The 27,466-nt window shown below is 41.8% G+C and overlaps 1 protein-coding gene across 1 annotated transcript; it reads left to right on the top strand.

Moving 5' to 3' along the window:
- The first annotated feature begins 1,508 nt into the window (after positions 1–1,508).
- Positions 1,509–14,558, top strand: stk17al (serine/threonine kinase 17a like). Its single transcript, XM_083932035.1, has 7 exons — positions 1,509–1,821; positions 5,164–5,376; positions 9,901–10,045; positions 11,425–11,551; positions 11,655–11,703; positions 11,978–12,157; positions 12,896–14,558. The coding sequence occupies exons 1-7, from the start codon at positions 1,709–1,711 to the stop codon at positions 13,176–13,178; spliced, it is 1,110 nt and encodes a 369-aa protein (XP_083788161.1). The 5' UTR covers positions 1,509–1,708; the 3' UTR covers positions 13,179–14,558.
- The last annotated feature ends 12,908 nt before the right edge of the window (positions 14,559–27,466 follow it).

The raw sequence follows: 27,466 nt of genomic DNA on the forward strand, positions 1-27,466 counted from the left end.
GTTTGAATTTACAACAGGAGCCGTAGACCGTTAAAAAAGTGACGCTAACGGGTCCAAGCGGTGACTGTTACCATGTGTATATGATAACAGCCTTCTGGTAGGTGTAGCAGGCCCCTTCTATGGCATGTTTTTTTGTGACATTTTAAAAGTCGAAAGGAAACCTGGCAAATCGGAAACACAAGCCACTACTTAATGACTAAATGATTAACCAAAAATAATCAACAGTGCAGATCAGTTTGTTGTAGCCCTAGATGGTAATGACTGATATCCAGCATGACTGTGGCTTCTGCGCCTACTTCTACGGCGTACAACAAAGTCTCACGCGGTCTCATATGGTCTCCTTTACATAAGGCAGAAAACCACAGCTTCCACCAGCGGAGATTGACTCTCAGCTGGGGTGGACACGTGTGTGTGTGTGTGTGTGTGTGTGTGTCTGTGCTGTTTGCTCAGGGTCAGTCCAGGTCTCTGTCATTCTAACAGCTTCACAGTTTCACAGTTTTAGCATGAGCAAGCCTCTGGAGCTTAGGTGACACATTTCCCGTAGAGTCCAGGTCATCGTCACATTCGTCCTCTCTGCAGTCCATAAATACCAGTCACATTTCCTCATGGGCTTGTCTCTATGTTCTCTATCCTGGCTACGGAGTGACTTGCAATGTTGAGTTTTCTATTTCTGATTTAGTCGTTAGAATCACCTGTAAATTCCAAGCTAAGTGTCGTCTGTGTTATCTGATGGGATGTTTTGAATTCTTTAATGACACACAGGTTCAATGGGTACACAAATTTTCCACAGGAAAACAAAACTAAACGCTATGCAGAATGCTCTGACTTAGCCCAAGGGTAGCGTCGCATTAATGCCTGAGCATGAGCGTGAGAAAAGTCTCACCTGTAGCACGGCCAAGCCTAGATACAAGCATGAAAACACATAACAAACATACCGGAAATGTTTGTGAGCGTATGCGTGTGCATGTGTTTTGCCTTTTATGTACATTTTGGGGTTTATGGGTACAACATGAAAATAAAGGGTCTATCAAGTTCACTTAATGCTGAGGGTATGTTATCATTTGAGTGTCTTATTAATAAGTCATAGCAGACACTTTTGACATTTACCTTATTTAGATTAGCTGAACTTTAACTCACAAATCCAAAGTGACGGCTCACATCATAACTATTAGACTGCTTTCTATTTTAAGGGGATGAAGTGCACAGTAACTGAATGGAATGATTTATGTTGATGTGTTTATGATTTATGTATTTAATCAGTGTCGTTATTCCATTAGTCATCATGAGAAACGATTCAACTGAAACTAATAAAAGTCTTTGTTTATGTTTTTGTACCTGCACCGATAAGCTCCTGTCACTTGAACGCAGCACTCGCCAGCTGACTCGCGCCTCCTCTCCAGCACATTCATTGGCTTTCACCGCGGAGCGTCAGCGCAGGGGGGCCGGCCCTGACAAGGAGTTGATTGTCAAGAATGTGTAGTAGCACTCAAACTAATTTACCACACCGACCGTGCCACACTCCCTGCAGGGCACCATCCTCTTGTTTGGGACGCGCGTACTGGATTATCTCCCGGTGGTTTGACACAGCTGCTGGTGGCTCTAATCGACCCCTTTTATCATGCAAGTTTTTACCTGAAAAAGAAAAATCGTCTTTGTTGTATTTTTAGGGGGGTTGGAAGAAGATTGTTTTAATTCAAGCGTGAGTTCAATGCCAAATTCAGCAAAGATGAACAAGAACGGAATGGTGACAAAAATCCACACGAGGATAAGATCTGACCCGTTCACAGCCAACTACGAGCTGGTCGGCAGAGAACTTGGCAGGTGAGTCCGTCCGTTGTTTTTTTTACAGCAGCATTCAGTGATTAAAAACTAATCCGTGTGCTGACTTTGCTCGTGCTGGCGAAATGGCATTTGCAACAATATCTTCATCTCTTACATTCTTATATTAATCTCGTAATCATATTAGATTCCCTTTTTGCACGTGTTAGCGTGTTAATTGAATATTTCCAATCCCGCATTCCATCCCGGGGAAAGGCGCAGATGAAGACGCGCTTTGGCACGCGTAATAGGAGTGTGGTTTTGTGCGTCTTGTGGGAAAGTTTCTGAAAACGCTTAGGACTCTGTGATGTAGTTGTGTGGGTTTTTTTTTTAAATGAAGTGGACTGCAATAAGTTGTGTAGACGTTGGAGCCCTAAGTTTGTTTCATATGTCTATCATCCAAGGGGTGAAAGCATGGTGTTTTACTCTGGGTTTTAAAACGTTGTTTCTGCTTATGTGGTCTGAGATCCTTCCTCAAATCCCATGTATGAGCTGACCATCTTAATGAATCACAGTATATGTGAGTGATTAACAGGGGAAATTAAAGTGACAAACCACACAATAAAGCCAATAAGAGAAGTGTATATGAAAACACAAAGTGACCTTACTTCTCTTAGAGACTATTTGTATCTATGTTTTCATGTAAGAACTCCTGTGGTGTGCACATGTGCTCTCCTGTCTTGTACCTGTTCTCCCAGCATGAAATTTCCCATCTACCATCACTTTTCTCACTGTCTCTCTTTGGCATTTCGTGGGTCACACTCACTGATGTGTGGATCTCAGAAACAGAAGTACACACTCCAGCAGCATTCAAGAGGTGATTCCCCAATGTGCCAGACAATAATGACTTTCCTCAAAAAGCATTAACACACTAGGCGCTTCTTTGGGTTTCATTTAACTGGACAGCTGTTCAATTCCAGTTTGTGCCAATCCTGCATCTGTCTCTATCTCAGTTTTCCTCGTCAGACATCCTGGGACAGCAGAGATTGACTTCTAAATGCCCCCTCTCCCTTCTCTTACCCTCACACCTCAGCCCTCCATCCTTCTTCCCATGAGTCAAACGCAACAACATACTGAGATCGGGCCTCATAATCGCATTAAGTGCAGGAATGTATGCCGGCAGATCAGCTATATAGTCGGTAAATTAGGAGGGATGTTGACCATATTAGAACTGCGTAAGTTGAATTTGTCCACTTCTTTAGCAAAAGGACTCATTGGCCTCATTGTTCAAAACCTTTCCATCATCAGGCTCTGCTTTACTCGTTCTGGTCCCCTGCAGAATGTGCACAAACATGTGTTGTGGCCAACTCGAAAGCTGAAAGAGGATCTCACGTTGTGTGTCAAGTTTGTCTGTAAAACAGGCAAATGAGAGCTGTGAGGGCTGTCATTTCTCATCGCACTTTGGACATGAGTCAGTGCCCCGCTGAGCGGCACAAAACGCAGACTCCACAGGAAACCAACTTCTTAATCAAATTATCACCATCTCCAGTGCTGGGGAGCAGTTAGTTTTATGTGTCACAGTGAAGTTGATGATTGATAACAGACTACTTTCAGACAGATTCTTCAGAGGATAACCCTGCAAATGAGCTGTTTGATCTGCATAACTGTGTGTGTGGCTCCAGACCGGATGTTTGGGAAAGTACTTATTAGTGTTAAAGTCAAAGTTTTTTTCTACTGAGACAAAGCTAACTGTCTATTTAATGCAAAAATGAACTGCATGTGCTTATTTCATTAAAGCACTGATGCACTGATTTAGATTCAGTGCATCTGCCGGGTGACTTGGCAGAGTGTGAACATAGCCGGCTGGAAGATGGCCGTGTTTAGTAACCTCTGACCTGTTGTCAGCCTTTGAAAAGTCCTCCTGTTGCTCCTTTCTGTGGCCAGCGGTCATTCCTTTTCACGCCATATGTAGTTCCCAGCCCACAATGAGCTGCTCTGAACTTGGCTAATTAAGGATGAAAAGGCTCTAACGGGCTTTGCCTTTTCACTCTGAACAATGAGTCGTCACCATTCTGCAAGACTGGGAGAAAAAGGGAAGGAACAGGCCTCACAGCAGCCGGGGGGGGGTAGCCAAAACAGAACCAGGCTCTGGCCAGAGCAGTTGCTGTTTTTGGTCCGCAGCACAGTGGACTTAAAGCAACGTTGTGTGGGAAAATGACCAGCACCATGCTGACTGGACCTTTCTGACTTGGCCACTTCATTTAGATTCTGCCCAGTTCACAGTCATCTTTCCTTCCTGAACCCTCTCCGGCGTATCTGTATTGTATTGCTCATTAAAACATTGAATTGTTAGTTGGACATATAGATGCTGAGGTGACAGTGTCCATTTTAGCATGCTGCTTTGGCTCCAACCTGACTGTAACAGCAGTGACCCCCTGCCTGGCCTACCCAGCCGCGGTCTGGTGGGTGGTCCGGGTCTAGGAAGGCTGCTGTATCAGCTGACTGGTCAGCTTTTGTACGATTGTCAAAGGAGACGCAGGCTCTGGCCGAAGGTTTGGGCGGAGGTGTCAACGCAATCCCATTTGTCCCAGCTGCTGTCAGCTGTGAAGAAAGAGAAGTGGACAAGGCCTCATTATCAGCCTGGGAGGGACGGCTGGTGATTGTGGTCGACTTGACACAGAGAGGCAATTCTGCACACATCAGACATCCTGCCCACACCCACGGTTGACCCTTAACACCTCCTCTGAATCCATCAATGTATATGCAGCAAAATGCATGACAGTGATGAGGTTGTAAAAGTGGATGTTCTTTTTTTAATCTTGTGTTTTACCAATGACATCCAGCAACCGAGTTGTTGCATCTCTTTGTTTTCGCTTGACCTTAGCCTAATCACGTCTCTGCCCACTATTCAGCAACTTTTGCCAAAACTGTCAGCCTTATCTGCCTCCTGTCAGACCCTCCTGAAGGCTGAAGGAAGAGGAGGAGAAACGGGGGGGAAATCTCTAACGAATGTCTGATGACGCCTCCTCAGCCGAGCATATCAGCGCTCAATAGCAGTGGCTGTATTTTCAAATGATGCTGTTTTGCCTTCTTATCTCTGAACTGTTCTTTAACCTCGCCTACAGTGTTGCACTCGTGGCCGGTTGGCGGCCTCTTCCACATGCCTTGCACTGTAATCTAGGTTTCACCTCATAGCAGTTTAACTGTCATGAGTATGTCCAGTAATTTTAGTCTGTCATTTGCTGCAGTTGCAATGACCTAAATTTAATCCAGTGGTCCCATTGGCTACTTGGATGCAGAAAGTAATCTCTAAACCAAATATATTTGAAAAGCCAGTAATGTGGTTGTGATTATTCTGTCTCCTCACTAATCACTCTCTCGCTCTCTCCCCTCTTTGTTTCCCAGGGGAAAGTTTGCGGTGGTAAAAAAGTGCATTGAGAAGGCAACGGGGAAGCAGTGCGCTGCCAAGTTCCTGCGAAAGCGACGGAAGGGCGAGGACTGCCGCATGGACATCTTGAACGAGATCGCCGTGCTGGAGTCGGCCAAGGCAAACCCCTATGTGGTGGCGCTGTATGAGGTTTACGAAACCAACACTGAAATCATTCTGGTTCTGGAGTGGTAAGACAATACTGTACTCTATAGAAAGTTCGTTTAAAAGTTCACTGAAAAAACCTTTGAGCAGTCACTCTAAAGTTTGTTCAAACTCTCATGCCCACACCCTTGGACCATCACTGATCTGAGAAGAAGAAAGTGATGGCGGTAATCTAAATGGCCTTTTAAACTTTCCTCACTTGTCAGTATTTGAGCCATGCCAGGAAAACTGGGGATAAAATGATTAGGCTTTCAATCATTAGGTTGATGAAAATCCTCTAATCATCACGCTCTAAAAACTTTCCAGGAGGTTTTTTCTTCTTCTTTTTTTTCACGTAGCATGTCTGAGGGATTTGAGGACACCAAAGTGGCTTCTTAAAAAAACTCCCTCACATATTTATTCATTTCTGCTAAATAAGCAACAATGTTTGAGTTGGAAAAACCTCACTTCACATCTAACATACACTTCATGCAACATCCTGTGTTGTGCATGACATGAATGACGCAGCCTTGGTGTCTGCATGGGAATTATCAGCTTATATCTAAGAGTCTGATCTATGAAAAGAAAAACAAAACTGTGCTGGTTGCTGAGGGTACATCAAAATGTCACTCAAGTCTTACACACAGACACACACACAGACACGTGAAATGCATAGCCCTTGCACTGACATGACCCCAGCCTTAAATGGAAATTCTCTCTCTCTGTGGTTAGTCGCTCGTCTCATCGTAGTGTTGACACCTCAGTTTCTTGTTTCATGCAAAATGGCTGTCAGGAACTGTCACTTTAAATACCAACGTGGCAGAACTGCATCATTCTCACTGTGGGAAAATAACAATATTGAGCTACAAATGAGTTTGTGGCCCCCTGCTGTGAGAACGTACTGCTCTCTAGACTCAAAATGCAGGTGAAGAGACCGGCTGCTCGTTCAGTGACCCGGCAAGGTCATCCCGGCTGTCTGCCTCTGGTCTGTTGTGGTTGGATGTTAAAAGACATGATGCATATCCAGTAGGTGTACTCTGACTGCTCTAATGACGACCTCTAATTAGGATTTGGAAAGGACACTTAGCATCTTAATTACCTTGCTTGCCTCATTAAAGGGAGATAACACATGGCAATTACGCTTGAACCGTGTTCCCCTGACCCTGTTCCTGAACTGCTAGCTGCTCCGGCAGGAAGCCCTCCCCTCCCAATCCTTGGTAGTCCTCCCCATCCCAGACATGGAATTCCTCCTCAGAACAAAGGTCTCTCTGTGGGGGTGGAGGTGGGGGGGGCTGTGTTTGACCTCTGACTGAAGTGTGAAAGGGGAAGTAGCACCACAGTTCACCCCTGCATGCCTGCAGAGAAAACATAGCAGGAGGTCAGTCGGCACTGGTCCACAGTTCCTCTTCAGTTTCCAAATGGAGTTGCACTGGGAGCCTTTGAGCATTAATAAAGCAGTCTGCATTTACCACTGAAAGAGCCCAGTCTTTAAATGTCAGCTCATGCTTTCGTCAGTTATTATCTATTGCACTAGTGTGTTTTTCTAGTGTATTTTTTCCTAAAAGCTGCAGGAGCACTAACAGCGAGACGCCTGGCCACTGAAAAGCTGCATCTTCAAACTGTCTGACCTCAGCATGAGTTTCAAGAATTGCAAACCATTTTCCATTTCCTGTGGCTTTTAAATGTAAGCAGCGAGCAAGGCTCCGAGAAGTAGCACACACCACCACGCTGGTATAAAGTGCTATGCGCACACACACACACACACTCTTCTCGTAGCCACAACCACATCCTTGGTAATGTCAGAGAAATCGCAACGAGAAGTTGAATTCTAATCATCTTTAGAGCTCCAGTGTGCGTCAGTACTACAGAAAAGCCCCAGGATAATGACTAGTTTGAGAGATGATGAAAAAAAATGAAGGTGCATCACTTTTTTGTGCGAAGTAGCTATGCTTCCTGGAGAATTCATAGCTGTGACTTTGATCCAGGAAGCGTAGTCTTTCATTTCCTGCTTTTCTATATATATTTACATTAAGTGTACTGTAATAAAAAAAATGTGACAAACCTGCTTATGCTAACGCACCTCAACCCCAGTAAATGCAACCAAAGCAATACAGCCCTTTAAATGTCAGATATTCTGTTTAAAAGGCTGCAAGTTCCGAAGTGTATCAGTTATTTAAAATCCATGTTGAGTAGAGCTGCAACGATTATTCCAATAAGTTGATTGACAGATTAAACAAATGAATGGACAACTATTTTGATAATCTTTAAGGTCATTTTCAGAGAAAAAAAACGTTGATTTCAGCTGCTCAAATGTGAAAGTTGTTATCTTTGTAATCAAAACAGCATTTAATGACATTAACTTGGTCTTCAGGAAGCTGTTTCCTGATTATTTACACACCGACACACTAATGGATTAATTGAGAAAATAATTTAAAGATTAATCTGTGATAAGAATGGTGAGTTGCAGCCCTAATGTTGCGTTGTTATTGTGTTTCATTCACAGTGTATCTAGTGTGGTAAAAAAGATTCATAAGTAGCAAAAATATTTAACTCTCAGTTAAAGTCATGTCATCCATGCATTTCTTCTCATACTGGCGTGCTCTCCTAAAGTCATCTTTTAAAAACCCACAATGCGAAGATAAATCTTTTTGCTTAACAATAAGACTCCCCTTACTCTGACATGGCATACAGTGACCTAGAGCCCTAATGGCCTCACTGGGCTTTAATTGGGCTTACACTGGAATACAAGCACTGTCCAGAAAATAGACTAGAGGTTGACCGAGTTCTGTTAAGGTGACGTCAGTGAGTAACTGGCTTGGTGGTCAGCCAAGAAGGCCTTGGACCAAAAAACCTCTCCTTCAGACCCTTCAGACCTAACAGGAAGTCCACTTATTGGTTTATCGCTTTAAAATAGAGAAATGCTTAATATGTTCTCAGCTTGCGTATGGTTGTTCAGCTCCTTCACTCGTGATGGCTGCTGTGGGTTTTCTCTCTCAGCTCGATGCAGGGGGAGGATGTCTCCTACACACTGAAGTACATTAACTCTCTTCAAGAGAGTTAATGTACTTGGAAGGAGGGAGAGCGCGGAGAGAATATTTAGACTTCAGAGAAGTTTCAGATCATTCCTAAGTGCTTGGCTAGAACATGTGCAGTCTGTTGAATTTAAACAAGATGGTCTTATCAAGATTATAAATCTTCTCAAGCGCTCTGCTGACAGCTTAATGAAGCCATTGAAACACTTTATATCAAGCATTTAATTGTTTATACAGGAACAGTAATCATTTGAGTCCATGTTAAGTTTACAGACAACACCAAGAGGCATGAGTTTTTTTTTTTTTCTATTGCATCAATAAAATCAAAAGCATCTGTTAATTTCCTCTCCCGAATGCAAGCATTGTGCAAATCAATGTAAACCGATTGAGTGCAGATTTATTGTATTTCTCCATGTTTACTACAAACGGGGTAGGTGGCAGGTCAAGTATTCGGTGCTGGTAGCGGGAACAAAAAAAAGAAGAAAAAGATTATATGGACCAATAACGGATATCCTCAAAATCCCCCCGAAAACACGGGTGCTATTTTCACAGCTGAGGATAGTAAAGAGAGCAGAGTTGGGAGGCTAACAGGGGATTGGGGCGGTGCTGGTTATGTAACAGTCGTGCCCAGGGCCTGGTCACAAAGTTTCCCTCTGAAGATAAAAAGCATGTGTGCCAACTAAATCCCCCACACATGGTTCTAGTTTTTTTTTTAGTTTTTTTTTTTTTAGGGGGGCGAACTGTCAGCTTCAGGCATTGATCTGACTGATGGAACATCTAACGTAAATCCACCATGTCTCCACTTTACTTAACCTTGTTACACAAGCGCAGAAGCAGCAAGACCAGGCAGGAATCTGACTATTCCTTCCATGAAAATGTTAAAAAGTCACCACTGGGTTGTCTTATTACTGAATTCCAAAAAAGGCTAATCCCTTACTGTAAGTTGTTTTGAACGAGCAAAAATCTATGCAGGCTGAGGCGCCACCTAGTTACTTGACACTATAGTCACCTTCTCTGGCACTTTTATAGTTTAAGATTATTTTTTTATGCTGTAGCCTTTCAGGCTGTATAAGGCCTTATCTGAACCCATTGTAAGCTGTCACAGTTATTCTTATCTCCAGTAATATTCCTGAGAACGGGAACATGCAGAGGCAGTGTACCTCAAATGATATTGATTCATGTTGGGCTCACATGCAATGTGTGTGGATGTGGTTAGACTTTGTTCCGAGCCAAAGTACACTAATGAGGAGACGGCGTGTTACGTAATTTTAAAGAAATTTGAAGTGACTTTGGGTCTGTTTACTAAAATTGTACTAATGGGACGGGTTGGAATTTGCTTTTGTGAACTTGTGTGACTCAAACTGCGAGGAAGGGTGTATTTGTACAGTTTAAGGTGCAATTTATTATGACAAGTCAAAGTGAATAATCAAGTATGAAAGTAAGCCAAGCTAAACTCCACTGGGTGGCTGCACAGTTCTTTTCTTTTCGTCTTATCCTTGTTTTGTTTTCTCAGTTTTCCTTCCTGTGCTTTCCTTGCAGCGCCGCCGGTGGCGAAATCTTCAACCAATGTGTTGCCGATAATGACGAGGCCTTCACAGAGAGTGATGTGATCCGACTGGCCAAGCAGATCCTGAATGGAGTGGCCTTCCTGCACCGGAACAATGTGGTGCATCTGGATTTGAAAGTGAGTACGCTGAAAGATTATATAACTATATAGGACAGTCTACTCCCTCGAGGGGCAGACAGAGGGAGATATGATTTCTGTTATGCGAACCGCATGTCATTCAGTGTGTCACGACCCTGTTCCCACGAGGAATCGGGCGGTAGAGGAACCTGACTGAGCTATCATGTTGTCATTGAATGGCCCCTGAGGTTTTCTTTCTACCTATGCATCTCACAAATTAACCAAGGATCGGTTTCTCATTACATGTTATACAACTCCTTTAAAAATGAATAAGCATCAGGCCAGTCTGACCCAGAAACAAAGACAGACTCCACCTACAGTAAAAAAAAAGAAAAAAGTCAATTTAACACAGTTAGCTAATCAATAAGATTATGAATACTGTTTATGCTAGCACTAGTTGAGTCACTTTTGGCTGTGTTAAGCTTGGCAATAACAGCAGCACAGAAGATAAGAAATGAAACGTTGCTGCTGTGGACACCGCATTAGGCAGCCAGCGGTAGCATCAGCAGCTCCGGTGTTCTGTAAGTTTTTGTTAACGGAGTGTGGCGATGATATAATGGCTTCAGTTCCCCGTCAGGAGGGGCTGTTGGAAAGCAAGCTTAAGCTGTGGAAATATTCTGAAAACGGTGTACACCTAAACAAATTTTTAACTTTTAGGTGGCTAAAACATGTTTTGATGCTCTCTTCAAAGCCACCAGACTGCCGTTTTCACACAAAAATTTTGCCTCGCAGAACATGGGAGCTGCTGGTCTACCGCCGTAATCGGTTAGTTTGTGTTATTGTGTGACTTTGGTGAACCAAAGTTTGTTGTATTATTTGACTTTAATATCTGAACTAATGTGGAGTCCAGACGGTAAATTGCTTTGCTTCTGTGCCGGTACTCCTGTCTGTACTGTACTGACTAATGGCTATGATTAAGATTATATGGTATAATGACATCATCATACAGAAACGGATACAGGTCTTGTGAGAAAACCTTTTTTGGAGGGTTTGGGAAAAGAGCATTTTGACGCTTAAACCTTCTTACTTATCAAATGTCAATGTTTTAAACACTAGTGGGAAACTACAGAATACCTTCCCATTTTCAACACAGTCGTTCACACACTCCAGTATTTGCACACACAGTGTAGTGAAACCAGTAGTTGGCATTGGTATCCTGCCGGTTTTCAGTCTCATCTGATTGTCTTATGATCTCAGTAGAGCGGTTAGATGCTGACTGGCAAACCAGACCCAAAATCCTCTCGGAGCCAGTTACCTCGACTGCTTTGACTCTTTCCCACTGCCATGTAATTAACGACATCATTTGTCAGAACTCAGACCTCTTGAATAACCATTATGTTATATACCTCTATCTAATCTGTGTGCACGTTCCTCTCCAGCCCCAGAACATCTTGCTGACCAGTGCCATTCCTCTGGGGGATATTCGCATTGTTGACTTTGGCTTGTCCAGACGGATGGACAAAATCACAGAAGTCAGAGAGATCCTGGGTACTCCAGAGTATGTTGGTGAGTCCTGCATTAGAGCCCTGAAATACCGAGAACCACCTGTGTCTTTTTAATGCGAGTGCCATTTGTCATGACTTATTGGGGCCATGTGTTTCTGTTGCAGCACCAGAGATCCTGAACTATGAACCAATTAGCACTGCAACAGACATGTGGTAAGTGTTCTCATTTAAATGGATGCCATGCAGTACTCATTTATTCTGTTTTACTTCAGATTCAAGACATTGACATCCCCTCCCTAACTCTGCATGAGACAGTCTAGACCTTTGACCACAAGATCATCTTTTCTTCAAACTTGTAGTTAACTAATGACTGGAGACCAGCCAAACCTGTTGCGCTACAGTGTGTGTCACAAAGCACATTCTTCAACCATCAAAGATGAGAAATTGCCTCCTAACTTCCTTCTTTTTCTTCCTCCCTCTCTACCAGGAGTATCGGGGTCTTGACCTACGTCATGCTGACGGGTGAGTCTCCTTTCTTGGGTGAAGACAAGCAGGTTACATTCCTCAACATCTCCCAAGTCAACGTAGACTATTCGGAGGACACATTTGAGGGGATCTCCTCCCTGGCTGTTGACTTCATCAAGTCCTTGCTGGTAAAAAACCCCAGGTGAGTCTGATTACTGTGAAGCTGAAGATATTATCAGATGTTCTGATTATGGCTAACTGTGAAAAGTTTCCATCAGCATCACTTTGAGCTGATTTACACACCAAGGATGTGAGTCAGGTTCAGATCGGCACGGAAGTACACCCGCAAGTGTCTAGATTTACGTCACTTAGGTGACAAGTCATTTCCTTTTTTGCAAACAGTGGTTGTAAACTGTACTCATCTAAAGAAACATTTTAGGTCAGTATCTTCATGTTTTAAAAGTTAAACCAAACACTGATGCAACAGCTTTGTGTGCCACCATGTTAAAGAAAGAATAGGTAAACTAAGGTGATTTTCACAGGAAGCTGTGTAACCATATTCTTATTGAGAGCTCCAACACTGAGTGTGTACTTTATCACCGCAGTTTTTTAATGAAAAGAAGCAGCAGCCTCTGTCTCACATCTAGAGCCATAATCCCCAGTCTGTATCATTTAATTGCAGCACATTACTGCTGGTGTTGGAAAAAGTGGAAGATTCCTCTGTGTTTGAGTAATCGGCGAGCGATGGAGAGGGGAAAAAATATTGAGAGCAAAAACTGCTTTTCTTTGTGGTTTTCCAAACCAAATGTTGAAAAGGAATATGGCCGACATCTGCGAGAGAATTGATTGAGTGACTCTGAAGATCCAGGCAATTCGTTGGTTATGTAAACTCTTCAGGAATTTCCTCTCATCCGCAGTGTTATTGTGTTTGTGTGTGCAGGAAGAGAGCCACTGCAGAAGAATGCCTCAACCACCCCTGGCTGAACCCACTCCCACATTCGCACCTCCACACCAGGTCGGCCTCCTCTTTGGACGAGCCCGAGACGAGCCAGTCGGAGTCGGAGCCCGAGAGCCCGGCTCCCTCCCCCGAGCTGGACTTGATCACCCTGTCCCGGATCACGTGTCCGGGACAGGGTGGGCTGAAGACAGGCCGCGACGCCTTCTCCTTCAGCGAGCCACCCTTTCCGACGCGGCCTGAGATAAAGCAGGAGCTGATCTGCTGAACGACGTTTTGCAGGTGGACAGAAACTGATCAAACTCAAACTCCACGGAGCAGATGCTTAAGCCAGTGAGCCTACAGCTTCTAGGTCATGATCTGACTCGGGGTCCATGCTATATGGATGCTGTACGCCAGCTGTTGCTGGCTGCTTCTACTGCTGTGATGTCTGTGAGCTGGGCTGAGCTGTGTGTAGTTTAATACCTCCGCATGTGTTTGAATAATACACGCTTCTCCGTGCTGATTTACGAGTGTACGGAAGGAATGTGAGAGGAATAAAGATGGGAGAAGACACAAGGATTTTAGACGCAGGACTGCACTGCTGCCTTAAAAGTGACAGGGCTCAGCTTAACACTGTGGCTAGTTCACCCCTGCACGCACACTGGTTTCTCTTTTCTTTTCTTTTTTTGCCTTGGGAAATGACTTCACTCACTGTGTGCTCTCATCAAAACAAGTTATGCTTCAGCTGACCCAGACATACCTTCTGTGATGAGTTTGGTTGAAGGAAGTAAAGGGTTTTGACAGATGGTTGTGCTTAACAAAAGGACAGCATCTACGCTGAAGCCAGACTTTTCCACTGATTTATATGTTTATTTATGTGTTTGTTATACCACTTCACCCCCTTAAATACACAAAGCAGCATCAATGCCTGAGTCTAGGATGGAAATGGTAGCATTCCTCTTTTTTTTTTAAGGACAATCTTAAGCACTTTTTATTTTGTTATTGGACATCCATGTTATAGTAAGAAACCAAAGGCTGTTCAAGCACAGTCAGCTGTCACACAATGTACTGTAAATATTAACCATTTTCCACCACCCACCGTTCTTGTCACTGTTATTCACAAAGTGCCACTATTTCAACTTCACTTCTGTGTTAATATTACAGTTTACTTTTTTTTGTTATCGGCTATTGCACAAGTTGCACAATTATTTTTTTTTTTAACTTAACCGCGATGTTGCCACAAGATTTCAGGCTCTTCAAATATTGTGAAAACATCAGTCTTGGAAAGAGGTAATGGCAGGGGTGAAAACAACAGTTAAGATTTATTATATGAACAATGACATGGTCAGCTGAAGATTTGTATAAATACGTGAGGTTTGCCTTCAGATTCTCGGGAGCAGAGAAATTGGAAAGATTTTCTCAAAAAAGTACTGAAATGTATATTGTGAGTTAGTATTAAGTTGAATCTGTAAAGTAATTGATGTTTTTTTTGTTTTTTTTTACCAGTGTATGAATGTTAACATCATTATATCATGTTTTATTTTGTGTGTTAACTTTCACTTATTCCTGTTATTTTTTTGCTCATGAATTTCAGGCAGGTTTGCACTTGTCCTTGTGGACGTAATGTCAAAATGAATAAATGTTGATGGCATGCATTGCAAAACGTAACAAAGAAGAATACATGTGCATTTTGTATCAAAACCTCCTTGTATGTGATTGTCTTTAATCACAATGAAATGTATCATTAGGCAGCTTAATTTTCCAATGAATTAACTTGGGTTTTTACTTTCTAATTGAATTTAAGGGTTCAGTTACATCCAAACTACAAGAGCGAGACATTCTGACTCTAGATTTGGAAAACAAAAGAATAACATAGATCTGTAATTGTTTTTAGCCAAACCGGCATGGCTCTTGGGTTGACAAGTCATTCAAACACTTAAAATATGTCAACGGCTGATGGATGGATAGGCATGGACATTCATGGTTCCCAGATCATGTGTCCTAATGATTTAGGCGATCCCTGGACCTTTCTGTATTATAAAAATGTCATCAACACGCCCACTCGCTCGCTGTGAAATCACAGCACAATGAGCTGCTCTATTCACACATTGGCTCGATCGGACATTACATTAGGTCATTTTGTAGGTAATTTAAGTTTGCAGTTCATGTGTGAAATGAGCTATACAGTTTCAAAACCAGCTAGCATGGCTGCTCATCTTGTTTACTCTCGCTTGCAAATAAAACGAAGCAAAGCCCATCGATGTGCTTTACAGAATCATCAAATTAGTGAGTTACTGAGCAAAGTAAATGCCCACTAATGTGTTTTTCTAGCAGACTTTCGTGGAAACTCCTAATGGAATATATTCAATCAAAAGTAAATTCGATTTATGGCTGCTTTTTTTTTTTATATATTTTTTTTTTATACATCAACCCACATAAGAAGGATATAAATGTTGGCTAACAATGTCCTCATGGAGCCAATATTTGAACATACAGTAGTTGGTCTGACTGATTATATATTTCTGACATCAAGCAAGGACATCTGATGGCGTGCACTTTTCAAATACTGCATATACTTTAATTCTGCTCACTGGCATTAAACAATGTAAACAAAACTGAGGTTCAATCCAAGTGTCGGGATTTCGCCACAGTTGGAGACACCGTGTCTGTGAGTGCTGAGGGCTGATTAAGTCCACAAGGGGGGAATAAGCTACAGAGATCATCAAAATGCATTTTATTTGTGCAGAATATCCTATAAAAGCTGCAGAGTAATGCCATATATACAGTATATGTATATAGCCCGTGGCTGTGAAACAATAAGCACGTTCTGCAGTGATCACTATGTTCATGATTGTTGCTCGAATATTTCTACAAAAAGAGTGAAACAGACTTGTCTATGAGCAGCTTTGCAGACTTGATGTGACGACAGTGAACGCGCCACAGTACGTCCGACTGAAGTCTGCATGCTCAGTCCAGTCTCATTGGACATTTGGATTCAGCCTGAGTATCCTCTAAGGCCCAACTTTTTTGACCTTTGACCCTAGAAGTTTCTCCCAAAAATCCCTCATCACAGGTTGATATATCGACCTTATCATAGTATTTGGAGGCTTTACTTGGTTGAACTATCTAGTATTTCATAATAAAAAGCAACAATAGAGAAAAGTCATACGTGCACATTATCCAGCAGTAATGCTGATGATAAAGCCCAATAACTTTTTAGTGTTTCTGTTTGTCTGGTGTTGATAGATCACCTGTGTGTGCAGTCTGGACAAAAAGCAGATCTCATCCCGCAGAACAGATTACCCATGTTTGGACCAGATCATATGTGAAGCATCTGCTTTTCCTCTCAGCATGTCTATTTAGAGAAACAGGGTATCATAAAGAAAATAAAAAGGCCTCTCTCGGCCCGGTCTTCCATAAATATCCAGCAGACTCTCTGAACAGGAAATGCCAGCATCCTGTGAAGAGGAGCACCGGGTAATGCTTTTCCACTGTAGTTAAGTCTCTTTCTCTCTCATGCACACACTTTTATGCTTGTTTACTCCTGTCAGGTTAAACAATACCCCCCCGACAATAACCTGAATTCTTGCTTTAATGTGCGCTTCCTCTCGGGGTCGGCACTGAGCCAGTCCAGCTCTGAGGAGAAAGCGGGTGTCCCTGCAGGGTCCTGCTCCGGTCGCTCTTGGCCGGACTGACTACTTCCCCTAAAGAAAATCCTGCTGCTGCATGGAGCTGAGGAATGTCAGAAATGTTCAAAACTGGCCTCCTTCCTTTTTTCAAACCTTTTCCTTTATGCTTCTCTTCCCTCCTTATGGGGTTTGCTTTTCTCAGTGGGAGGTGGAATGGTTTCCATACAGAACACACACACACACACACACACACACACACACACACACACACACACACACACACACACACACACACACACACACACACACACACACACGCACATATACACGGTTATTGAAATGGCTGTTTCTCAGAAGGACTCAGAGGATCAGTTGATGTGACTTTGATATTTAAGGTGACCATTAGAGGAAGATTTCAGACAGATGTGGAGCAGTTAGCGCTGTAAAAGAGCACTTGGCTCCTGTAGATCCAAACAAACACAGAGAGTAGTCAAAAAACTCACTGTGACATCCAGATAACCTGCTCTCAAACATCTCTGTGGAGTGAAACTGAGGCCCTGCTTAATGGTTTTTGAAGATTATCAGCCAACAAGTCCTGCTTTTAAATACAGTGGGGCTCATTACTTTGTAAAAATCCATTCGTCTCTCTTGAGTCTGTGTAACAACAGTCAAAACAGATAACATTAATAGAACAAATATTGTTTTTTCTTGCACTGTACGGAACCTGGTGTCTGACATCTGCTGGGCTGCATGATGTTTTTACTCAGCAGACTTTCATCTCATGCTAACCAGCCACAGATAAGTCTGTCACCGCCTCCAGCCATAATCCAGAGCCAGGATTTCAAAAATGTAAACCTCTTGGGAGGCTGGAAGGGCTACATTCTACACCATATAGGTCAAAACGATCAGTTACATAACCAGAGATTGTTTGACATCAGGGTGAAATTTTTTACTGTGGTTTTCTCATCTATGTGCCACTGATAGCTTAGGAACACACATACGGTGCTGTCAAATATTCATCAAACATATTGTTTATGTAAAGCACTTCTCTTCGTCATAGCCAAATACTTTCTGTTATCCGAGTTGGTAAAGAGAACATGTAAGGTCTGTAAAGGTCCCATACTCTGCTCATTTTCATCTTCCTACTTGTATTCCAGGGTTCTACTAGAACTTGTTTACATGATTTAATTAAAATAATAATAATAATAATTTAATGTTTAAGAGACATTTTTCCCATACTGACTGAATGTACTTGTATTCACCCTCTGTCTGAAACACTCCATTTCAGCTCCTGTCTCTTTAAGCCCCCACCTAAAAAAGTCCAGTCTGCTCTGATTGGTCAATGTTTCTGGGTCTTCCACACCAGTCATTGCAGCTGGGAATGACTGTAGTACTGTACTGTAGTGGCCCTTCTTATCTATCTGTCTAGAAATCAGGACATTACCAATTTTTTGTGGCACTTTTAAAAATTAGTAATAAGTGCATATTTGTTTTTAATGTGAAATAATCCCACAATGGGCAGCACGGTGGTGTGGTGGTTAGCACTGTCACCTCACAGCAAGACTCTGGTGTGGGGGCCCTCCCCCATACACATGGTAAGAGTAATCACCACCTCATGCCAACTGAGTAAATAAAAAGCATTCTTGTCATGATCTAAGATTTTCGATCGTTTCCTTTTTAAGTGTGGAAAATCACTTTCCTATTGTCTGATGTCTTGTTTTCCTTTCCATCTTTGTGTTTTACTGTTTCCCTCCACACCTCTGTTTTTCTAGTTTGTTAATTCCTTGTGCGTTTCGTTGTTTAGTTCCAGAGTTTTTGAGCCTGTTAAGTTTGTATCTGTTTTGGATTGTTTTCCTGTATTCCTGTAGCCCTGCTTGTCTTTCCTTATACACCTGTTTTGGATCTACCCTCGTTAGCGTGCCTCATGTTGCCTGTCCTTGTCCTCGTTACCCAAACATTGTGTCCCTCTGCATTCCTGTCTCCTACCCACTCCAGCACTATCTTGTTCTGCAATGAGTCCTATACCCTTTTGCCATTTTGTTCCTTTTCAGTTAGTTGTCAGATTGCTTGGACTCCTTGTTTTGGGAAATAAACAGTTTGTTCTTCAGTTCCCATGTCCTGCCTGTGCTGTGTCTGCGTCCACTTGTCAGCTGCAACTGTGACAGTACCATTGCTATTATCAGTGCATTTGCATGAAAGAATGCTGTTTGTGGGAGGTAGAGACAGAGATGGAAATTAAATGAATTGACTGGGAAGAAAATGATCTTTAATGTAGGATTAGAATATTTACCCAAAGTGGCAAATGTTTTTTTTTTCAAAATCTTCCCTCAATCACTTATTTAAAGAGGCATTCAGAGATAATTTCTGAAATTGAGATTTTAAGAAAAAGGGAGCCTTTGATGGGCTATGTGTTAGTGGCAAGTTTGAGCCTTTCGTTAACCGGAACTGTCTTTGTTTTCTAACTTGTTACACACAGATGTAAATTTATTTTATATATACAGTATACGTATATGATGTTCTACTGCCTATGTTTTAGTCCTAATGTTCAAGGCCAACCAATGACCTGTTTCCATCACCAGTTAGACATAAATGAAGTGTTCCCTGCTCTTCTCAGTGTTCCTCTCCCTTTGTCAGTCTGACCTCCTGCTCCGGTTGTCTCTCTCTGTCCCCTCTAACTGTCATGTTTTTCACTCTCCCCGTCGCTCTCAATTTCACTATATCCAGATCTCCTTCAGTGCACCAGTTTTCTCAGAAGTAGTTCCCTCGCACCTTACATAATGGGGAAATTCCTTTACGCTTATGTTCCTGATTATACTGAAGGGAAAGAGAGTACACTGATGTCAGAGAAGTCAAGAAATTGTGTGTGTGTGTGTGTGTGTGTGTGTGTGTGTGTGTGTGTGTGTGTGTGTGTGTGTGTGTGCGTGTGTGTGTGTGTGTGTGTGTGTGTGTGTGTGTGTGTGTGTGTGTGTGTGTGCGTGCGTGTGTGGTCTGAGCTCATTTTAGCTATATAGGTCAATGATCTCAATCACACAATACAGTATATTGCTAATTATTTTCATTTAATCCATTTAGGAATCTGCACAGTTGACATCCTTAACACTCTGACCTCTCAGTCACTCCCTCTACATCAGTTCACTCCTTCTACATTCCAGGGTTGACCTTTAAGATCTTTAAGATCCACAAAGAGCCCCAATAAGTGCAAGAGCTGCGGCCTCTTGATGCTGATGGATATCAGTGGCTGGCAGAAGTGAACCTTAAGTGGATGAAAACAAGCACATAATCCTCACAGTTACCTGGGATCATGTCTCTTAGTCCCAAAATGCTGCAGTATTTCATGGAGATAAGACCAACCATGAGAAATCAAAATCTGTCTGAAAATCTGTTTGCTGAATGGAAGTTGACCTGGGCACATGATGGAGATTTCTTTCGTTCACGTGTCCCAGCAATGCTTTTTAAAAGAAAAACAGAAAGAAAGAGGAGAGATTTTCCAGAAACACTTGTAACCGCTGGTAATATGTTTCTCATGATGCATTCAAAGCAGCGAGGGAGGCAAATACCTTTGGTTAAGCAGAGCTATTTATTCTGTCCCTGGAAACGGTTGAAGAACAACAAAAGCATTCTCAACAAAGAGTAGCACAACCTGATGCTGCTGCCTGCTTTCCTCTGTCTGCGGTGACTATATCCTCCCTCGACATGGGGGCACTATTGGCATACACAACGTACTCAAAAGCCACACAATAGGCATACTCAGCTCCGAGGGAACTTTTCAACTCAAAAGCTATGTCAGGAACCCAACTCAAACAAGGGACACTGCTAAGTTAATCCTTAAAAGGTTCAATTTCAATGTGGGTAAGCTCATGGAAAGAAACAAAAACACTGCCAGTTCTGTTGTTTGGATTTGCAGGACGCGGTGCACATGAATGCCCACTCACATGTACTTAAATTGTAGTTTATACACACACACACACACACCACCACCACCACAGTGAACTCTGTCCGCTAACTCGCTACAAGCTTGGGAGGGAGTCCAGGGTTTCAGACTGACAGGGAACAGATTCTGGCGGTCTGGATCTTTTCGAGCGCTTGATTTTCAACCCACAGCGCTCTGCTTGTTTACTACAGTACTGGATTAGGGAGTCATTTGGAGCACCCACACACACACACACACACACACACACACACACACACACACACACACTCACACACACACACACACACACACACACACACACACACACACACAAACACACACACACTCAGGATTCAAACATGTGCTTTAGTCTAGTGAAACAATGATTATGTTTAGCAGGTGTACACTGTGCACCATCTCAGTTTAGCATGTTAGCATGCCAGGCTGTTCTCATACATTTTTTTGTACAAATAAAAACAAAAAGTAATTTGCAGTTATTCATGCATTTTCCACATATTTATTGCGTGCGTTTTCCACGTTTTTGTAATCTCTGTGTAATCCAAGTATTTATTTTGTGTTTATTAACGTATTGAAAGCAGGAGATGTAGTATAAGAGGGCTAATCTCTGCTCAAGAAAGCAGGTTGGGGTGATGGACGGATCCCAAAACACAGGACTTTTAATGGTTTCCAATTCACATCCAGGGCCCAGACGTACGAAACCAAACCACGCCAATTTTTCTAATCCTAGTGGTTTTCATGCCTAACCCTAACCGTCACCTTCGTTCACCTTTGGCTAAAACCGAGTCCCCACCACAGCGACTTCCTGGTTGATCCAATACGGAAGGGCCCAAAACTGCAGTTCTCCGAGTGGCCACTAAGAGTAGTTTGCACAATAGAGCAGTCTCTCATCGACCCTCATGTTAAACAGGCTGTTTTTCACAGCATGATTAAACCTATTTGAAGCCCCTGAACACCCACACAGGTGTTTTCAGTTAACCTGATTGATTAGACCTATTCTCACTGACTGTGTAGGTGTTTATACTGTGACTGATTGACATCTTCTTTGTTTCACCTGTTAAGGCGGGACAAACTACACCTTTATCATTCTTAGTGGTAGACGGACATTTGTGACCTCATAAATTCCCATCAAATTCTCATCAAAACCCCGCCCACCTTCAACCCAAGCAGAGGTCTAATCAGCCAGAATAAGTGAAATCACCTGTGTGGATGTTCAGAGGCTTTAAGGCCTGATACGAAAAACATTCTAGTCCGTATGTTCAGGTCATATCTCCATGACAACACTGAGGGGGGTGAATTATTTTGTACCAGGTTAGTTTTTTTTTTACTGGAGGTTTAAGTTTATGAATAATTAGGGGCATGCAAACATTTGCTAATTAGCACTAAACCCAAAGTGCACCTGAGAATATAGTTACTACTAGATTTGTAAGTATTTGGTCATAAAACAATGTACTGCACACACTGAAATTTAGACATGATGACGGCACTAGACGAAAAGTCAAGGGATCACCAAAGTTATCACAATTCATCACAGATTTGTGTACATTTTATTTGTTCACAATTTTTTACAAAACTCCTCATGTTGATGCTAGAGGAAAAGTCATCCGATCCCCAAAGTCAGTAAGATTCATCCCCTGGGGACAACGAAAATCTGTAAAAAATAAATAAATAAATTTAAAAAAATCATTGCAACACATCCAATACCTGCTGAGATATTTCAGACTGCTTCTATTTGTAAAAACCAAAACAAAAAAAAGGCTATTTCTGTTTGGTTTGTGTTGGCATTGGCACTGCAAGCAGCAAACGTGTTCGTAACTTGCCTCCAGGAATGTTTTCAAGATTTCCTGGAGCCTGGAGCAATTAATTAGTCAAAAAGTCAGCTGTCACATCTTTTTATGTGATTGTTTTTTTCTTTCTCCAGCTGTTTTCCTTTTCTCCCTTGACTTTTGGTGTTATATAACTCTTCCACAGAGGATTGTGTGTGTGTGTGTGTGTGTGTGTGTGTGTGTGTGTGTGTGTGTGTGTGTGTGTGTGTGTGTGTGTGTGTGTGTGTGTGTGTGCGTGCATGTGCGTGTGTATTCAACATTGTTAAATTCATATTGTCTGAAGCTTCCTGATGTAATCGGCCAAATCAGAGTGTGAAAAAAGAGCCTGGAAACAATAGCTGGGGGTCTTACAGGTCGTGGAAAACCCTTTGAAGAACAATGTAATCTGGGGACCTGGTAATAAAATCCCAGTGGTGTAGAAAGGTACAAGGCCTTTGAGTAAAGAGCGATTTCCGCTCTCCCAGACTCACCTAGGCCGTCAATTTACTCGAATGGACTTGCTTTTCACCATCCGCATGAACAAGTATGTCAGCAGTGATATTCCTTATGTGATAGCCTGTGGCAGTCTGTCGTGACAACATGACAGGCTTTATTCCTACTGTGTTGCAGATGAATGTCAAGAGAGATCAAAACCAAGAAATGTCAGTGAGGACAGATTGTCTCAGCCCTTTCAACACTAAAAATCCAACCAACTTCACGTTGTTCATAAAGCTGCTAGTTCTATTCTACCATAGCTGGTTGGTAAATCCACCACTTGAAATCTACCGGATGGATTGATCTGAATTCGTATGTCTGGTACAGTTATCCATGGTCCCGAGAGGATGAATCCTGATGACATTGGGGTCTCTTTTCCTCTAGTGCACTGGTCCCAAACCCTGCTCCTGGAGATCAAAAATCATTAGACTCCAGTGTGTTTGAGTAGAGAGAAATCAAAAACATGCAGGGCAGAGACTGCTGCTCTAGTGTTATCATGAGGTCAAAATATAAATTTATCCAGTAGGTGAGAGCGGGGTCAATTGGGACAGGGGGGCAGAGGGGAATTATGCACATTCACCACGCTAATAGCCTACTAAAGCCACTCCTTCTTCACTTTCATTTTGTTCTTGAAATCTACGATGTGTGAGTATATTTTTTGCTATTTCATCTTGTTTTGCCACATACAAAAACATATTGTTGGATAGCTTATTTCAGGGCCTATCAGTTGATGCCAGTGTTGGCTGATTTTTTTGTTGGTAGCTAGCACAGGAGTCCAAGTGAGTCTGTTCTCCCTGGGATGGTTGGGACAGGTAGCCGATAGTTCCTTCCTTGTTACAAGTCAACAAAAACAAGACAAAAAAAAAGTATTTTCCTAACATATGGGTTGTGTTAATGAGAAACAAGACCCACTCTGAAGTCAGTGAGTGGATGTTTACCTACTCAAGGGGCAGCCAGTTAGACTCAGAGGACAGCCAAATGCCATGTCTCAGTAGTTTATGAAAACATAATAAGTGACATTGTATATATAAGGTGTTCAAATTTAGGCTGCAATGTAATGTATTATTATTAATTGCCCAGAACAAGGTGTCCCAACTCACCCTGCACTGTTCACACCGTCCTGTGGAGGCGACATTTTGGGAAAATGCACTCGCACAAGACTCCTCGTGTCTTTCACGTTTTTTGACGAAGCTCTAAAAAATTTGGTGTATTGTTAGTCGACACTTGTATCTGCTTTCCCCTGCTTTGGTTTCACAATAGTTGCTGAAACTAATGACATTCTGTCTTCCATGCTGATGTTTAGTGCCGAAAAACAAATGTTAGCATGCGAATATGCTAAATAATGGAGAACATTATTAACTCAACAAAGCCGCTAACATAGCTAGCTAGTTTCCATTGGGTATTGTTCCAGTGTGTGTGGGTATACAGATTCTTGTGAATATTTCAGGTGATATTTCTGATTATTTATTAACTGACAGAAATGACTTGCATTTTACCCAAGTGTGTGTTTGAAAAAGTATTTTGCGTGTCAAAGATATTGCATTATTGCCTAAAAGACGTAATATATAGCGACCGTTCAGTGGCACGAGACGTAAGCCACTCCAATGATTTGTTTGTCTGTCGGTCTAACACTGGGCATGAAAATGTGTGTGTGGGTGGAAAACAGAAGAAGAAAAGAGAACATCAATATTATTTCACAGCTGCAGAGTGCACAGTACCTTAGGAAAAGTCTAGTAAGAATAGAGTGAATCCAGATTTCATGCAGAAAGAAACATACTGTACTTTGTGTTCGTCAGCCTGAAGATACTTTTTGTACATACGTCATTGTAATGTCAAGGTATGGACTCTTCTGTGGGCACTACAGTGATGGAGCATTAGTTGCCTTTGGGGTAACTGTTTCCAACTTGGTACCACAACATCTCAAACCCTTGTTTTTCAGTGATGACAGATACACTGAAGCCTGCAGCACCAGAACAGCTGCACAAGCATCTCTGTTATCCCAAAGAAAATCTACTCGAACCTTACGAGAAACACAACATTCCTCCAGACGGTTTTCTGCCAAACTAAAGTGCACTTAATGTTTGCCTTAGATAAAGGAGCAAAATAATAAGCTCAGTCTCATTGGGGTTCATGCTTTGAAAGTGCAGAGTAAAAGTCCATGGAAGTGTAAACACGGAAGGGTTTCTGGGGCTCTTATGCAAGCTTCATCTCACCCCTGGTTATACATATGACACGCTGGGAAATATCAAATTAAATGAGCTAATTGAAAAAAAAAAGTTAGATAAATAAAGGGCTCTATTATTACTTTGCTGTTGTGGCTAAAAGCAGCCATCCCCCTCAAAGAAAATATGCAAGATAGAGAACACGATGTTCTTCATCCCAGAGTGGCTGCAGGGTGCTTTAGTGAGGCCTCCCAAAGTGCCAGTGGGATGAGGAGCTAAGTACATTTAATAAAATACTGTTCTTAAGGTCAATTTTGAGGTACTTTACATGATCGTTTCCATTTTCTGCTACTCTTAACTTTTACTCCTCATCTATTAAAGGTTAATAAAAAATAAAAAATAAAAAAAATGAACAGGTCTCTCTTGCAAATGAGACCCTGGGTCTCAATGAGATTTTACCTGTATAAATAAAGGTTAATAAAATTGTACTTTTTACTTCACTGTATGTATTTCATTTGCAGATTCAAATTCATAATACAAAATATAACCAGTAAATAAATGACATTTAGGTCGAGATTAAAAGTTTATTGATCCCGGGCTGGAAATTGACAAGCTACCCTGAAAAATAATAGAGTAATAAAAATTCACTGCACTTTTGCTATCTTCAACATTAAAGTGATCATCACTAATTATTATCCAGTAAAATGGTCCTTGGGACATATTAAGCTCATTTTCAGGTTCAGGTTTTGGGTTTCTACTAGAACATGTTTACATGTATTAATGTTCAAAAAGCGCATCGTTTGTCTCATTCTGTCTGTCAGAACATACCTACATTAGTCACCTGTCTGTGCACTTTCTACTAATTTATACAGTATAGTAGCTGTACAGAAGTCTGGACGGCTTGTTTAGACACAGTTCCTGAATACAGACTGTTTGCATTTTTTCTGTGGATTGAGCGTATTGATACTTTCACAGTATTTATATAGCACCTTGACCTGTTTTATACTAAATAAAATAGACATTAAAGTCTCTTTTTACAATATGGGATCTTTAAAGTATAAAGTATTTCGATGCAATGACTATTTTTGTACCTATATACACTTTGGTATAACGACTTGTACTTAAGTTTAAGCTCTGAGTACTTCTTCCACCACTACTGAATTCTCAAAATGCGTAAAGCTGAATGTTTCCTGCTGCTTTTGACAGGACTGAGAAACAAACCCTTTTAAAGGTGGAGACACAAGTTCAGTTTGGACTCATTATACCATAATTGCCTGTTAACGGCTAGACTGGGTGAACCCGGTCAATTACACAATATGTGACATGTTAAAGAAAAGGCCCATTATGCACATAATACATAACTGTACACCTACTTACAAATGCCCTTATGGATAACTTCCATTCTTTTGCCAAATAAATAGGCGAGATCCTGTTTCAGGCACAGGCGGTAATATTCATCTGTCATAGACAACTGTAGGTGCTTTCATTTCTAAGATAGAGGAGAAAACACAACACTCATTTCTCACAGGTTACTGCAACTGCACAGCCTGTTGAAGAGCACCACCAAGAGGAGAGATGGCACATTGAAATCCTGCTGTTCCTGAAGACACTGTAGGGAAACAGGGTTTATTCAGTATCATTTACACCTACAGTGTTTTTGCTGGACTTAAGCACAGTATTGAGGTACTTATAAATTCTATTTCTGATGGAAATTACCTTTAGTTCCTAATTACTTTAGATTAAGATTTGACATACATAAAACATTTGATCATCAGCGTATATAATGTGATACCTTGTTCAGTGCACCTATGTAGCTCTCTTGCTGTCATGCTTCTTTCAGAGACATTAACAGTCAGCTTATTGGGGGCGGGGTCACCACTTCTCTCTAACCTATAAGGGGTCTCCTTGTTGTTCTCAGCCAATCAGGCTGTAGCTGTCAAAAGCTTAAAAGTGGTCTCTCTATGTGCTGTCAGCTGTCATTCAGCTTCAGGCCTCAGGCGATGTAAAACACCCACCTACACCCCATTCACCTCCATGTCTTCAGCATCATCTGGACTCCATACCAGTCATCTCCTCTTCACCACCACCTGTGTCTAGACTCCATCGGGGGGTATCATGCTCTACCCTCTGCTTCCCTACCCATTCAACATGAAGTCTCGATGGAGCCTAATCGCCAAAGACTCTCATTCAATCACATTTGTCATGCATTGTTAAATAAATTCCTACTTTAACATCTCAAACAGAATCATTAAGTCTTCCTGATTAAACTGCTTATTGAATCATTTCGGTCCTTGAGTCTTATTTAAAAAAAGATCAGCAAGCGCTATGATGATATTCCAACCTTGTTTTAAAAATCCAAATCAGCTGGTGTTATTACGTATTTTCTAAAATCAAGTTGAGTTTTTTATATTTCTTATGCGGAAAATGAATGCAAGTGTCAAGAGTCAATTTCAATTTCAAACAATGACATCTTGAAGTGAAATGTATAGCGCAGAATTATAACGTTGAATTCGTAACCAACAAAAGTACATTAGAGAAAGAAATGAAACCACAAC

The sequence above is a fragment of the Echiichthys vipera genome (assembly GCF_963691815.1).
Source record: "Echiichthys vipera genome assembly, chromosome: 17".
Classification (NCBI taxonomy): Eukaryota; Metazoa; Chordata; class Actinopteri; order Perciformes; family Trachinidae; genus Echiichthys; species Echiichthys vipera.